Source organism: Engystomops pustulosus, chromosome 4, assembly GCF_040894005.1.
Source record: "Engystomops pustulosus chromosome 4, aEngPut4.maternal, whole genome shotgun sequence".
Taxonomy (NCBI): domain Eukaryota; kingdom Metazoa; phylum Chordata; class Amphibia; order Anura; family Leptodactylidae; genus Engystomops; species Engystomops pustulosus.
Genome location: NC_092414.1, coordinates 78,603,129 through 78,617,716, shown reverse-complemented (window position 1 = coordinate 78,617,716; position 14,588 = coordinate 78,603,129). Strand labels below are relative to the sequence as shown.

Below are 14,588 nucleotides of genomic sequence, written 5' to 3'. Positions count from 1 at the left end.
GAGAGCTGAATAATTAACCCCTTAATGACCGCCGTACTAACTTTTTATGGCAGTCATGAAGGGCAATTCCTCTGATGCCATTTCTTCCTATGGGGTTTCATCAGAAGAAGTTTGCAGGAACTAGTGCCCCGCTTGTGCTGGGGCCAGACTGTTTTACACCAGAAAAGCTCCAATCCTAGGTGTTTGACAAAATGGACAAACATGGACTGCGAGTGGGTGCAGAAGGAGCAAGCTACCTGTGCTACCCTGCAGCAACGATCACGGGGTGTGGATGGTACCATATGGCAGCCCAGGGTACATTGAAAGATTATGAGAGATAGAGTTAACTATCTATTAGGCCATAGCTACCATCCCTTGCTATGAAAACAATATTGTATGGTGCGCATGAGCCATGCAGAATATTGTGGTCACGAAAAATACTGTCTAGTCTAAATCTAGTTATGATAAAACAGGCTTCTTACCCCATGGATTTTTTTAATGACAAAAAAGAAATTTAGTAATAAATATATAATTATACAAATTTTAGCAAAACTCACTTTGTGCGTGCTGCTGTGCTGGAACTGGATGCACTGTACAGAGGTTTTATGAGCATTCACCGTTTTGATGGGAGAACTTAACATTCTTAAGTCATAGAGGTAAACTTTGCCTCGCGAAGAACCAACCGCCAGCGTGGCTCCATCAGGCATGAAGTCTACAGCAGTCAGAGGAGATTCAGCTACTATCGTCTGCAGAAGACTGCAAGAAAAAAAAAAAAGTTGTCTTCAGCATAACTTATGAAAGATCTTGGGTACTTCAGAGCTTCATTAGTACGGTAACACTTCATTAAAGGACATTTAGGGGTGGTAGACTGGCCCCAAAGGGATGCTCGTTCCCTTAGGGGTGATGGGGGACCACTGCTGGCAGGCTCCAGGCCGTCTTCTGCATATTTCAGTATAGAAAACTGCCTGGAGCGAGCCAGCAGGAGTCCCCCATCACCCCTAAGAGAACGAGCATCCGTTTGGGGACAATCTACCACCCCTACATGTGGTGGTAGATGTCCTTTAATGTCAGCCTGTTTGATAAATGCACCACTGCAGTGCATGGAAAAAGAAGCTTAGCAAAATAGCAGCAAACAATCACATAATAGCAATAATCAGGAGGGTGGTGAAAAAGGAGGAGGGATAATATACAGGTCAAACAATGATATTTATTCTGTCATTTAGAAACAGACCTCTATAAATAAAGAGCTGGTATCTAGATATTGGTACCTCCACATTGCAAAGGTATGGCAGCGAGCACGCTGAAAGTATTTACCATAGCAAAGGCTTAATCGTAAGAGGTTACCATTCATTAAAGGGATATTCCCATCTGGGCATTCACATTTAATTAAATTCATTTGCCATATGTAAGCATTTCTTAAATTGGATGTTATTAAAAAATGTTTATGTGTAAAGATAATTTCTCATAAATGTAGCCATGTTGTCCCTTAGAAACGAGATAGCTTCCTCGGATACGACCACCTCACATTTTGGCAGCAGTGGCCAGACATGCGCTATTGAGTCTTGCCTGACCACATTGATTTAGCAATCATTACCACGGGGCGGCTGTGCGACATGTAGTAACTCCCAGACATTTCATATACAGAAACTTTTTGTTTCTTTGTGCAATCAGTCCAGCAGAGGTGGTCGTATCTGAGGAGTGGGTGTTGTTTCTAAGGGACCATATCACTACATTTATGAAAAATTATCTGCACACAGGAACATTTTCTTTAATAACATCTTATTGAAGAAATGTTTATAAATGGCAGATTAATGAAACTAAATGTGAATGCCCAGACGAGAATACCCTTTTAAAGAAAATCTAACATCAAAATCAAGCATGATAAACCAGACACTTAACCAAAGATCCAGACACTGACTGTGGTAATCTACATGATCTCCTTACTTCTAAAATAAACTTTTAATATTATGCAAATTAGTTAGAAGGGCTCTGGGGGGCATAGTGATAGCCTCTCCAAAGAAGGAGGCTATGGATAACAAATATAATAAGTTTACCATAGTCACAGAGCCTGGATATATGAGCAAGGGTCTCTGGTTTATCATGCTTGACTTTGATGGTGGATTTCCTTTAAGAGTCCTAGCAAGCAGGATAGTAATGTATTGTGAGGAAAACGCCACTTTACTTGATTATATAGTATCACACTAAAATAAGCATTGTAAGATAAAACATAAAATAATGTTGATACAATAAACAAAAATACTTGCATTTTGCTAGATACATCATAACAGATAATTCTTTTATCCAGTCCAATGGTGACAAGCAGAAGGTCATTCATTGGAGAGAAGCATATCCCTGATGCTGGAGCCTTATGAGCACTCTCAAACATATGTAATGGATTCTGGCTGTGTGTATCCCATAGCGTCACGCTGCCACTGTCAGATGCTGCACCAAGTAGAAACTTCTTTACATAGGAGTATTTTAACTGGCGAATAGGCTGAAGAAAGAAACCTGCATTTAGTCAGGATATAAAATCATGATACACAGAAACAATAGCAAATAAAAAAGTGAGCCATGATATGTCCCTTACCTGATTGCTGCCATGACCAAAGGGTGCACTGGATAAATTGGTAGTAACATTATACAATATGATTTCCCCACTCATAGAGCCAGAGGCAATATAGCTGTCATTGCCATTAAACGTAACCGAAGTTATCTCATCTTTGTGATCCTAAAAGAAAAAGTGAAGCAAAAAAGGTCACAACTAAAAGTTCTGTAAAATGCACATTGTTCCTAAATCCTAGCTGCAGGCTATTCAATCAACTGGAGTATAGATCCAGTTAGGCAGACGATAAATAAGAAACTTCTTACCTTCAAGGATCGGTGGAGTCTTTTAGATTTTAAATCCCAGATGTTCACAGAGTTATCAAGACCTCCACTGACCACGTACTGGGAGCTGGAGTTGAAATTCACACAAGTCTGTCTTTTCTAGTAATTTAAAGAGCAGCAATGGTCAAGCAGTTCCATACAGTAACAAACATCACATTAGATAAACTGTAAAATATGTACATTACCATTTCATTGAAGGGAGTCTACCAGCTCCAGAATCACCCAGCAAGTAAAAGCAGAATTTTGGAAGCCACTTTCCAAGCCTAACATTCCTGTTCCCAATTTCTTTTTTGTACACTCTCATTAGCAAATTATGTCACTTATGGTCTGCAGAGCCAGTGCATTAATTTGCATCAAGATAAAACTATTTTCACCAAAGTCACTAGAAACCAGGAAAGGTACGTCTGGAAAGCTGATAAAAGTGCCCTGTACAGGATTGGTTTTAATTTTGGAGGTGGTATACACCAAAGAAAGGAGAAGTCTCATCTCAGGTGCTGGCCCTATCCTATATACATGTGCACCTACATAAAAGGAGTTATACCCATCTAGACCATTCATGAATGACATATCCATAAACAGATGTGAGTCCCACCTCTGGAACAAGGGCCCGCTGAACTCCCTCCTGCAACTGGGCTAAATGTTGTGCAGAGTATGCATGGCTACTTTCCATTAAAGGGCATCTACCACCAGGATGGAGTGTTAATGGGGCCTGGAGCCCCTCTGGCTTATTTGCATACAGTCTTTCATCCTGGTGGTAGATATCCTTTAAGCTCTATGGAAGCACAGAGCGTAAAATCTTGGTTATTCTCATCACTCCCATTCAGTTGGATGGAGAGGGCACGCACATGCCCAACACATTCACAGTTCAGCTGGGCTGCAAGAAGGGGGTCAGAGGGCACCTGGTCCTGAGACATATGTGGGTTCTAGAGGTAGGACCAATATCTACTATCTATTTCTAACATTTCCTGTGGTCAACAAGATCCCAGAAAAATTCAAGACAGTTGCTGTTCCATCGAACGTAGATAGAACATTCACAAAAAATATTTTTATGTGTTTTTTCTTATTTCATTTCTGGCCAAGGCTCTTAAGACAACATTTCATGGCAACATCAACATATTTACAATTAACCTACAGGCAGTCCCCGTGTTACGTAAAGATGGGGTCCATAGGTTTGTTCTTAGGTTGAATTTGTATGCAAGTCGAAACTGTATATTTTATAATTGTAGATCTAGACAAATTTTTTTTTTTTTTTTACCCCAGTGACAATTGGAGGTTCATTTTTTTTTTTTTTGCTGTAACGGGACCAAGGATTATAAATAAACCTTCATTACAGACATTTTACAGCTGATAATTGCAATCTAGGACTATAGTGAAGCATCCAGAGAGCCTCACTAGAAATCACAGTGGGCAGAGGGGTCCGTCTTTAACTATGTGTTGTCTGTAAGTCAGGTGTCCTTAGGTAGGGGACTGCCTGGATAGGTCTTCCTATTGTAGACAAATACTTACTCCTTCTGCTAACTCCAGAAAAGGGACAGGCTTGGACTTGCAACTTGAAACAACAATTTTATCACCACTGCCAGAAGCGCTGACCAGACAATGATCTGAGCTTATAGTTAGGGACCATACAATGCAATCTGTACAGTGCAAAGGAGGAACGCTAGTATTACCCTGCATTTCTATCAACAAAGGTCAGTTTTAGGTTCAAGTACAAAGAATGAAAAGCTGACGACAGGCTAGATAATCTTTGAAATGGCTGGGACCTCTAAGTGGCAAAAAATAGAATTTGCTAACTACTGCCTCAGTACTCTTGATCTGAAAAGCTTCACTTTGATTAAAGTTCAAAGCAAAGGCTACCACAGTGTTAGATCCTGAGCGATATAGCAGCTTCCTTATTGGAAATATCAAGAATAAATTTAGTCACAGATAAAATGGGTGACGTATCTTAACAGAACGTGAAAGAAATAAAGCAATATACATGTTTAAATGTCCATTCTCTATAGAAAATGTTCTATATTAGAAAACAAAATTTATCTAAAAAGTGCAAATAGTAGTACAAGTAACATTCTTTCCACAATGTACTTCGCCTGCGCTGGTAACAAACGCAAGTAAAGCTCCTGGGTGAAGTAGAAGACGTGGAGGTATGACTACTATGATGAGGTACAGTAATTGAGGGTGGCAGTCTCTCGAAGGGGGGGGGCGATTTCCTTTTTGTTTTGGGAGTTTTCCTCGGGAAGAGGGAGGGGGATTGTTTGTACATAATATTCAAAGTTAAATAGACTCGTGTACCACAGTGTTATGTGAGGTGGCTGTCAAAAGGGATCCATGTATAGCGTGCATAAATTAAAGGAAACCTACCACCACTGATCTACCTATTAAGGTAGATCAGGTGGTAGGTGCCTCTATTGTACGTGAGAATAGCCCTTTTAAAGGCTAATCCTCACATCCCCTGTAGCTTTTTAAAACTCTAATGGTGGTAATATGCAAATTTTCAAAAGAGGCTACTGGGGCGTGGAGTAGCCAGAGCCGAGAGTGACTACCCCATGTCCCAGTAGCCTCTTTGATCCTCCCAGTATTTCCGGCTTTGGAGCCCGAAATCAAGCAGCTGTAGGCCTGTGTTCCGCGCGTGTGCAGAACTCCGGCTTCGCGGACGAGTACGCGCAGGTCCTTGTAGCTGCGCGCTGAAGATGTCTTGGAAGGAGGACGCCGCCATCTTTCCGTGGATCGTCGCTCCCTGTGACGTCATTAATTTCTCAAGTCATTCCCCCAAAAAATTAAAAAAAATTCTCAAGTGACCCCTTAAATTATTCAAAACAGCTTTTAGGAGCTTTATTAATCCTTTAGGTTTTCTTCAAATTTATATCAAAATGGAGAGAGAGCACAGAGGGGAGAGGTATACAGCTGAGCAGTTTAGGGGCTTAATTGTATGGGGTGCGATTTAGGGTGTGGAGGTTCATTGCTCAGAGCCTTGGCTCTCAGAAACGAAAGAATGTTTGATCCTGTAACCCTGCACTTTGTCAGGGTGACAGAGAAGCCATGACGTTCCACAACATCACGGCGTCTTTACGCACTGCTGCCCATGATGATGGGGTACATCAGGTTGGGTTAAGCGGTTAAGCGCAGGATCCATAAAATTATGTTTTTTAGGCTAAACATTTACAGATGCAGCAACACCAATTATAATATTTATGGTGCAGGGTTTTTTTTTTTTCAAATAAATGATCACTTGTACAATATTTCAGGTTGTGGGATTTCTTTACATTAAAAGACTTCAGGGCAAGGGTGACCACAAGAAAAAAACCTTCCCTGCCCTCGTTCCAGAACCATTGTGGTCTCCCAGTCCTCGGCAAAGATGGCCTGCCCAGAAGACACAACGCACATCCGCTACTCCATGCTAGGGACCCCCACAAAGCTGGAATTGGAAGACAGAGCAGGGAAAGTACCCTTTATATTGCTCAACATCAGCCCCTGGGGGGTTTTCCAGGATTCCAGGAAATCTCTTTAAGCCCCACCCTCATAAATCATAATGAGACCAGGGAAACGTGGGGCGGTTTGTTGAGTATATGCCACAGAGTTTTCTAATCCACAGTATAGCAGATGGGGTTTATACATTTACATAAATTATTGCTGTGGCAAATTCTCGGCCCCTTTACCACAGAAAGATCAGGACCTGCTTACAAAAAAATACAATTCATTATTGTGTGGCAATGCATAATGTACTGCCAATATGTTCCCGAATGCTAAATCCACATCCTTGTGTTACTGTGAGCTTTAACGTGTCCGTAGTGTGATTAAAAGCAAAACAGATCAACTATAACAATGTCAAATTCACCAATTACCTTTCCTAGGTTGAAGGATTGTCTTGCATTGCTTTTAAATCTTCATTACACATTGTGGGTGGAAACGCATTGGCTACTGATCTACAATTCGTTTATTAGTCTATACCAAGGACCACGTAAAGCAAACAAGTGTGTTTTCTAAAGAAAAATGATCCATTGGCTAAAACAAGCTGACTCCGGTGTCTCATTAATGCAGACATAACACTGCACTGTGATCTGAATAAAGATAGAGAGTGTGAGAGATCAATCAGCAGCGTGCACACATCTTCAGTATATGTATAGGAATGGCCAGGAAATAATAAGCTACAGGTCATAAACATTAGTTACCCCATGGATTGATTTTACTCGACAATCTATTTATGTTCTTATCAGAGTTCTTGTTTTGTTCCCGGTTGATGTTCTGCTGCATAAAACGCCTGCTCACAGAGTTTCTACACTGAGATTTTGTCCCAATCCTTTCTTCAAACATCACAATATCACAGAATTCTCCTGCAATGTCGTGCTATCTGCTCCATCACTTTCAGAAAACAATAATACGGGTGACTTATTTGTACCTAAACATATCAATGGACCATATGTCAAGAGAGCCAGAATCAGTGTAGCTGGGTGCATAGTTTGACAGTCCTAATGTTTGAGTAGGATTTGCACAAAATGTAACAAATCAATAATGCAGAAAATAACATACTTTATTCATTTCTGTCCTGCACTTAGAAAAAGGGTGTTCCACCCGAAACGCGTCAGTAAGGACTTAATATTCCGGTTTTATTATACCGATAATTTTATGTAATGTACCTTACAATAAATTTAATTTACTCTAATAGTTTGGGTTCACTCCCCTTGGTAGCCAGCTAATATTCCACAATTTTTGCCATATTTTTTTGTTTTCTATGCAAGCTTAAGTATCCCAAGTTTTTTTTTTTTTTTTTGGAGCTTTTTGGGAAATTTTTGGCTAGTGGCTGCAGAACTACGCCAGGATCCAACACGACCATACAGAGAAAACCAATGTACCCCTGACTGGGGCATTTTGCCATAAGACAATCACCAGGTGAGAACCCCCTAATAGGGGCTGGTTTACATCTCTTTATGGAAGGTATCACTGAGGCATCGTCCTCCGGTTTCAGTTTTTTGTCTTTATTCATACATTTGTGTGGCTGTAGTATACCATCCTCTTGGCTTACCCTACCAGTTCCTCGACCACTTTGTTTCTTATATTCCAACAATCATCATAGGAGATTTTCTGATTCTCCTACTCACCAGGAGTTAGATATTCTAGACTTGCTCTTTGTCGGACTCTTCAGTCTCTGACTTCACTAATACTGCCTTTCTATATTCAGACCATAGGCTTCTCTCTTTCACGGTCAATAGTTTTTCACAGAATATGGTCATCTATAGAACATACTAGAACCAGCACCTATAAGTATTCACCATTTAACAGAAACGGCGATATCCTCCTTCTCCTGTTCTAACCTGGCTACTAACCTTTATAATCATGTCCTCAAAAGAGCCCTGGATGAGGTGGCACCGTCCTCAGTCCAACAGATGTAAGCAACCTTGGTACATGCCCCAAACCTGTTGCAGTGTAGTGCAAATGTTCACTTCAAATTTACGCTCAGAACCCATAACTTTGCCCTTTACCTTGCAAAACAAGTCTATTTCCTCTCCAAACTGATCCCAATAGGCTCCTCGAGACTTGACTCTCAAATAACACCAAAGGTTTCATAGGTCTTGGGGCTGAAGACCAAGCCTAGCAACGTACTTACCTACTAAAGGTACCTACAAAAGATAAAATTTACTGCATGCCCCAAGAAATAATTTCCCAATCCACTAACTCCACTCATCTCCTTCTGTCCGGTAACCTCCCCATGTTCACTCTCTTCCTTTGAGACAATTACAGAGAAAGAAGTGTCACAGCTGTTTTCATCTGCTTGTCCCACTACCTGCATCAGTTACCCAGTCCCCTCAAAACTTGTAAGGTCCCTCTCCCCAGCAGGCACTTCTCACCTCACTAAAATCTTCAACCCCTACCTTAGTCCGCTGTATTTCTCTCCTCTTTGAAGCATGCATTACTAAAGAGACCTACCCTTGACAAGTCCAGTGCTGTTAACTACCGATCAGTCTCTAATCTCCCTTACATCTCCTTTATAAATCATAACCTCGCTGCTAAATTCAAAGATGGTTATTCTCTCTTCATTCTTCTTGATCTCTTGGACCACTAGCTCCTACTCACAATGCTTGGCACATTTGGCCTGAAGGATACTGTATTTTCTTGGCTCTCTTGCCATCTCTCTGACCGCACTTATAGTTTCTCCTTGTCTCTTACTGTCAGGGTTTCTCAGGACTCAGTTTCTTTCCCTCTACACTGTCTGTTGGATAAACCATCAGCAGATTTGGTTTTCAGTAACATCTTTATGCTGACGATACCCAGCTATACACTTCTGCATGCAACACCAACTTACTGCAGAAGGCCAGTTGTTTTCTGTCTACCATTTACTAAATTACCCAATAACACCATAACCCCAAGACAGCAAGTCCACTGTCTTGGGGTTGTGAAAGACTCTGTCCTCTCCTTTGCACCGACACCCTACTAATCGGTCTTACTTACCAATCTCTCTCCGCTACAATCAATTTTTAACGCAGTAACCAAGCTGGTCTTTCAGATCAAATGCTACACAAATGCCTCCAGTCTGTGCCAGACACTGCAATAGTTGCCTGACTCCTTCCAAATAATGTTTAAATTAATCACCCTCACACGTAAAGCTCTGCACAATGCAGCACCTCCCTACCTCTCTCTCATCTCAGTCCATCACCCATCCCATGCTGTTTGATATACCGTTGATCTTAAATCATTTTCTTTTTCAATTCTAACCTCCTACTCACGTTTCCAGGACTTCTCCTGAGCTTCTTCCGATATGGTGGTGCTATATAAAGATTTTTATTATAACTTTAGTACTCAACGATCATCAGCCAAGATAGGGGTGCCCATGTGCATCACTGATTAAGCACTGCAATGGGGTTTGACCACAGTATCTAATAACTTAACTGTCACGGTTGGTGCTAGCTGTGTAATATAATTGAAAACCGCTGTGTATCCCTTTTTAACCCCTTACCGACGTTTAACGTAGTAGTACGTTACGCATCGGCTGTGGCCCTCTCCATTCGATGAGCATATTATAGCAAACACCCACCAGTTGGTGCTAACAATGTCAGATTCTCCTGTTTAGTGTCATACCAGAATTGTGTTTCTAGGTGTCAGGGTTCTTGAGACATAGCCATTTGAATTTAGCCACTGACGTGATAAATGATGTTTATAAATGTCATAAATGCCCCCCACCAACCATGAGAATATTGTCATTAATCAGCGATGCAGCAGGCCGAGCAACCTGGGACAACTCCTTTAAATACCTGCCTCATCAATGATCAATGTATCTCTCCAATTTTAGTGCATTTTCTCCGAAATGTGGTAGCTGGTAACTGTGAGCATAATTTCATTTGTTCAGGTACTGGCTGGGTTTCTTTCCCCACTTTTCCCTAAATCACGAAGAACAAATGTTCCAGCATTTGACCCAGTACTCCAAATCAGCCAAGATGTATACAGACTTTTATTAGGATTTCTAATAACGCTTTAATTTATATCTTACCCCAGAAATATAATAAAGTTGCATCTTGAACACTGCAATATTGAATATTTTGCAAGGTACAGAAGATACCTCTGTCCATAGCATGTCTGCTGCAGAACTAATGTGCACCTGTCAAAGGATACTGTTACTACTCCAACACAAGGATGATACAGGATGCGTAGCACTATGGGGATTGAATTGCTCCACCACAGTCATGGATGAAGAGTCCCATATTTTAATATCATCGCCTGCTGAAGCGAGTCTGATGTTATCCTGCATTGTGGTTCCTGGAGAAAATAACAGGGAAAAAAAAAAAAAAAAACAGTTTATAAATTAGATACGAGGTCCACAAAAAATTGTCATAACATGTTATATTTTCTAGGTTTTATTTTAAGTGTTTTAAAGGACATCCTCCACCAGGATGAAGGATTGTAGATTGTACATACTGGTGTGTGCCTTATCTGCTCTTCTTTCAGCTTCTAATGGCCTGCAAATTATGCAAATGAGCCCGAGGGGCTGCAGGCTCCATTAACATCTATTAGCAGAATTTTAAGAAGAAAAGTGGATACTGACATGGGGGCCACACACACAAGTATGCAAGTGTGCTTGGTTTACAACCCTTTATCCTGGTGGTAGATGTCTTTTGATCTCAATCAAATTGAACCGTCTGGACAACTTTATATGGTCAGAACCTCTTAGAAATCAGTAGATATATAAGAGTAAGGGTACATTCACACGCGGTATGCCCGCCGTGCGGGCATACCGCCGTGTGCTGGAGGTGAGGAGGAGGTGACCCCTCCTCCCTCCATAGGAAATAGCGGCACACGGCCGCACATCCGCCGAAAGATAGAGCTTGCTCTATCTTTTTGCGGTGTGCGGCCCGGATCGGTGCCACACCTGTGTGGCACCGGATCCCCGCCGTGCCGCTATTGCCGTCTATGGGGACGTACATGCGGCCGCAAATTTGCGGCCGCATGTACGGCCCCGCAGACGGCAGTGTGAATGAGCCCTAAAATGCACTGAAATGTTGTGAACTCTTCACAACAGCATGCCACACCATACTGGCTACTAGACTAGAACCCAGCTTTGTAATGTCCATTTTGCAGGGTTATTTGACAGGAGTCATCGGTAGAGAACAAGTCCTTTATCAGTTAATATTATTCTGAAGATATACACCTCACACATACTCACCTGCACCTACCACAAATATGCAGAGCAGAACAGCAGGGAACGTAAGAGGGTTCTCAGTGGATTCAAACTTGACAGAAGTTTTCCACAAGTCTGATCATGCCCTGCGTGTACCTCTTTCTAATTGGTCCTGCAGCAAGCTTTTCATTGCTGTGACATGTTTCCGTTGGATGGTGTCAACGGATATTAGCATATTTAACACACCCCCTCCCGTGCTGCAGCTCCTCCTCTGACGATACAGCAAAGTGAATAGTCATATCTCAGGAATGGAGGGGCTAGGAGGAAAATTCTAAGTGCCCCTCAATCAGGATGCAAGTGCCTACATGATGGTATGTTCCCTTTAGGATATTTGGGGTGGTGAAAGGTCCTCTAAGGTCCTTTAAATTTGCAAAATGTACCCCATGTATGTACCTCACCACATGAAACAGCAGCCTTCATGGACTTCTACTCCACCTCATCCTCCATGGAGACTACCATGATTTTTTGTGATCAGATAAATACTAAATACATGGGTACATTTTGCGAATGCAAAGTACCTTAAATTACTTCATTCTGGTCACATGACATGAAGTGCTGAATAGTAAGGAGGCATAAGGAGGAGCAGATGGGAGGGGCCGGCCAAGCAGGGCATGCTCAGTCTGATGCCTGATAATAAAAAAAAGTTGATTGATGGAGATGTAAGGGGAAAAATATTTCAGCCAAAAAGACTACGGCTCTATAGGAACCTGTCACATCTGTATCTGTGAAGAAGTAGCGACAAGTTGCTGGCAGGATTAAAATGGGAGGAGTCACACTGCCATGGAGGTTAGGTGCTCCCCATGACATCATCAGAAGTGGCCAGCGGCATTTAAACACTAAACGTTCATGATGGGTGAATTAATGGTGAAAAACGTAATTTGTACGATTTCCATTTTAACATTTACTGTATGGGATAATTGTTTTTATATTTTGATCATTTGGGGCACGAGAATAACACATTGTATAGGAGTTAAGGAGGGTAACTTAATTCACTCTCATTTTTAATGTTCTCTTTACTGCTTTTCCAGGCCCTGCACATACAATACACTGCTCTGCCATTACCACTTAGCAGTTACTTCCAGCTAAGAGCCCCCAGGTACAGTGCAGGAGAGGGGTCAGTCCCATAGTACAGGTCACCACCTGATGTCACTGGCTGTCACTCTGTGCCTGTCAGGCCTCACACCCGGGCACCCCAGGGACTGGACACACTGCACACAGTTCTGTGGTGATCCAGGAAGTGGATACTACGGGCACCGAGAAGCCACAGCACGCAGCAGTCACTACGGCCTCGCTCTGGGCGCCGTTATGTTGTGGTATCAGTGACCGGGCGCCACCATCGTTGCTGTACACAAAAGTTGAAACTTTCAAACGTCCCGCCAAACCGCGTCCTCAGCCCTCAGTGCAGTCTGCGGCAGCGCTGTCAGCAGTGACAACAACGCTTCCCACAACCTGTTGCCCCCGCAGCCCGGAGAAGCCCCGCTCTCACCTCTTAATCGCTCTCGTCCCCCGCCTCCCCTACTCTGAGCCCGGTTCGGGGACAGCGCCGTGACGTCACCAGGCTCTGCAACTGACTCGTGCATTGTATTACGGGGCTGCGTGCGCGCTCCGGTGAAATGCGGGAACGCGCGGTGGCGCTTCTGTTATGGGATGTGGAAGGATCTCCGCGGGAATGGCCTCATTAACCCTATGAGTGCCTTGTCCCCTGCCAGAGGGAGGAGAAGCTGTTGGTTGAATACTCCAGGTTACTCTCATCATACTTTATGGGGTCGCGCCACCTCTATGCAGGAAGCCCCTACCAGTGCAACAGAAATAACCCCATAACTTGAGTTCAACATTAATGCTACACAACTTTTACACTAAAATATTCCAGTGTTGTCTATGAAATTCTTTTTAAATTAAGTATTTGTGATATAGGGAAAAAAGGTGGAGAGCACTGGGGTAACTAGAAGCTGATGGGCCCTGGTGCGAAGTCTGTGCCAGGCCCCCGGGGGTTTATACTCGTGTATAAGCCGAGTTTTTCAGCAACTCGGTGCTGAAAAACCTCCCCTCGGCTTATACACGAGTCAATGATAAAAAAAACTTAATATTCACCCTCCGGTGTCCCCGATGTTCCTCGCGGCTCCCCGTGTATCCTCTTCTGTCTTCTATCTTCTCAAGCCGGCAGAGTCGCGTCCATGCGATCTGCTGGCTGTTGCACACTACGATGCGGCGTTGTCGCCGCTGATTACTTAATCAGCGGCGACAGCGTCGCATCACAGTGTGCGTCGGCCGTCACGCGACTGCCGGCTAGAGAAGACAGAAGAGTAAAGAAGCCGCCGGGAGCCGCGATGGGGATCGGGAGCCGCAACGAACATCGGGGACACCGGAGGGTGAGTATTAAGTTTATTTTTTTAATCTGTATGCTACACGGGGGCAGGCTGTATTCTACATGGGGGCAGGCAGTTTTCTACATGGGGGCAGGCAGTTTTCTACATGGGGGCAGGCTGTACGCTACACGGGGGCAGGCTGTATTCTACATGGGGGCAGGCTGTATACTACATGGGGGCAGGCTGTATTCTACATGGGGGCAGGCTGTATACTACATGGGGGCAGGCTGTATACTACATGGGGGAAGACTATACTACATGGGGGCAGACTGTATACTACATGGGGGCAGGCTGTATACTACATGGGGCAGGCTGTATACTACATGGGGACAGGCTGTATACTACATGGGGACAGGCTGTATACTGCAAGGGGCAGGCTGTATACTACATGGGGGGAGGCTGTATACTACATGGCGCAGGCTGTATACTACATGGGGGCAGACTGTATACTACATGAGGACAGGCTGTATACTACATGGGGACAGGCTGTATACTACATGGGGACAGGCTGTATACTACATGGGGACAGGCTGTATACTACATGGGGGCAGGCTGTATACTACATGGGGGCAGGCTGTATACTACATGGGGGAAGACTATACTACATGGGGGCAGACTGTATACTACATGGGGGCAGGCTGTATACTACATGGGGCAGGCTGTATACTACATGGGGACAGGCTGTATACTACATGGGG

General features: G+C 43.3%; 1 protein-coding gene across 2 annotated transcripts in view; it reads right to left on the bottom strand.

Moving 5' to 3' along the window:
* NEDD1 (NEDD1 gamma-tubulin ring complex targeting factor) overlaps positions 1-13,169 on the bottom strand; it is a 30,670-nt gene extending 17,501 nt beyond the window's left edge. The window contains exons 1-7 of one of the 2 annotated variants that reach the window (XM_072146464.1): positions 13,011-13,169; positions 10,462-10,605; positions 4,372-4,466; positions 2,848-2,964; positions 2,567-2,707; positions 2,244-2,473; positions 537-735 (exon numbers count right to left, since the gene is read on the bottom strand). In XM_072146464.1, the coding sequence (XP_072002565.1) occupies positions 537-735; positions 2,244-2,473; positions 2,567-2,707; positions 2,848-2,964; positions 4,372-4,466; positions 10,462-10,605; positions 13,011-13,104 (1,020 nt within the window). In that variant the 5' untranslated portion in view covers positions 13,105-13,169. Of the gene's footprint in view, positions 1-536; positions 736-2,243; positions 2,474-2,566; positions 2,708-2,847; positions 2,965-4,371; positions 4,467-10,461; positions 10,606-12,664; positions 12,972-13,010 lie in introns of those variants that run through there. The other variant, XM_072146465.1, reaches the window with a different exon arrangement.
* Positions 13,170-14,588: the final 1,419 nt, after the last annotated feature.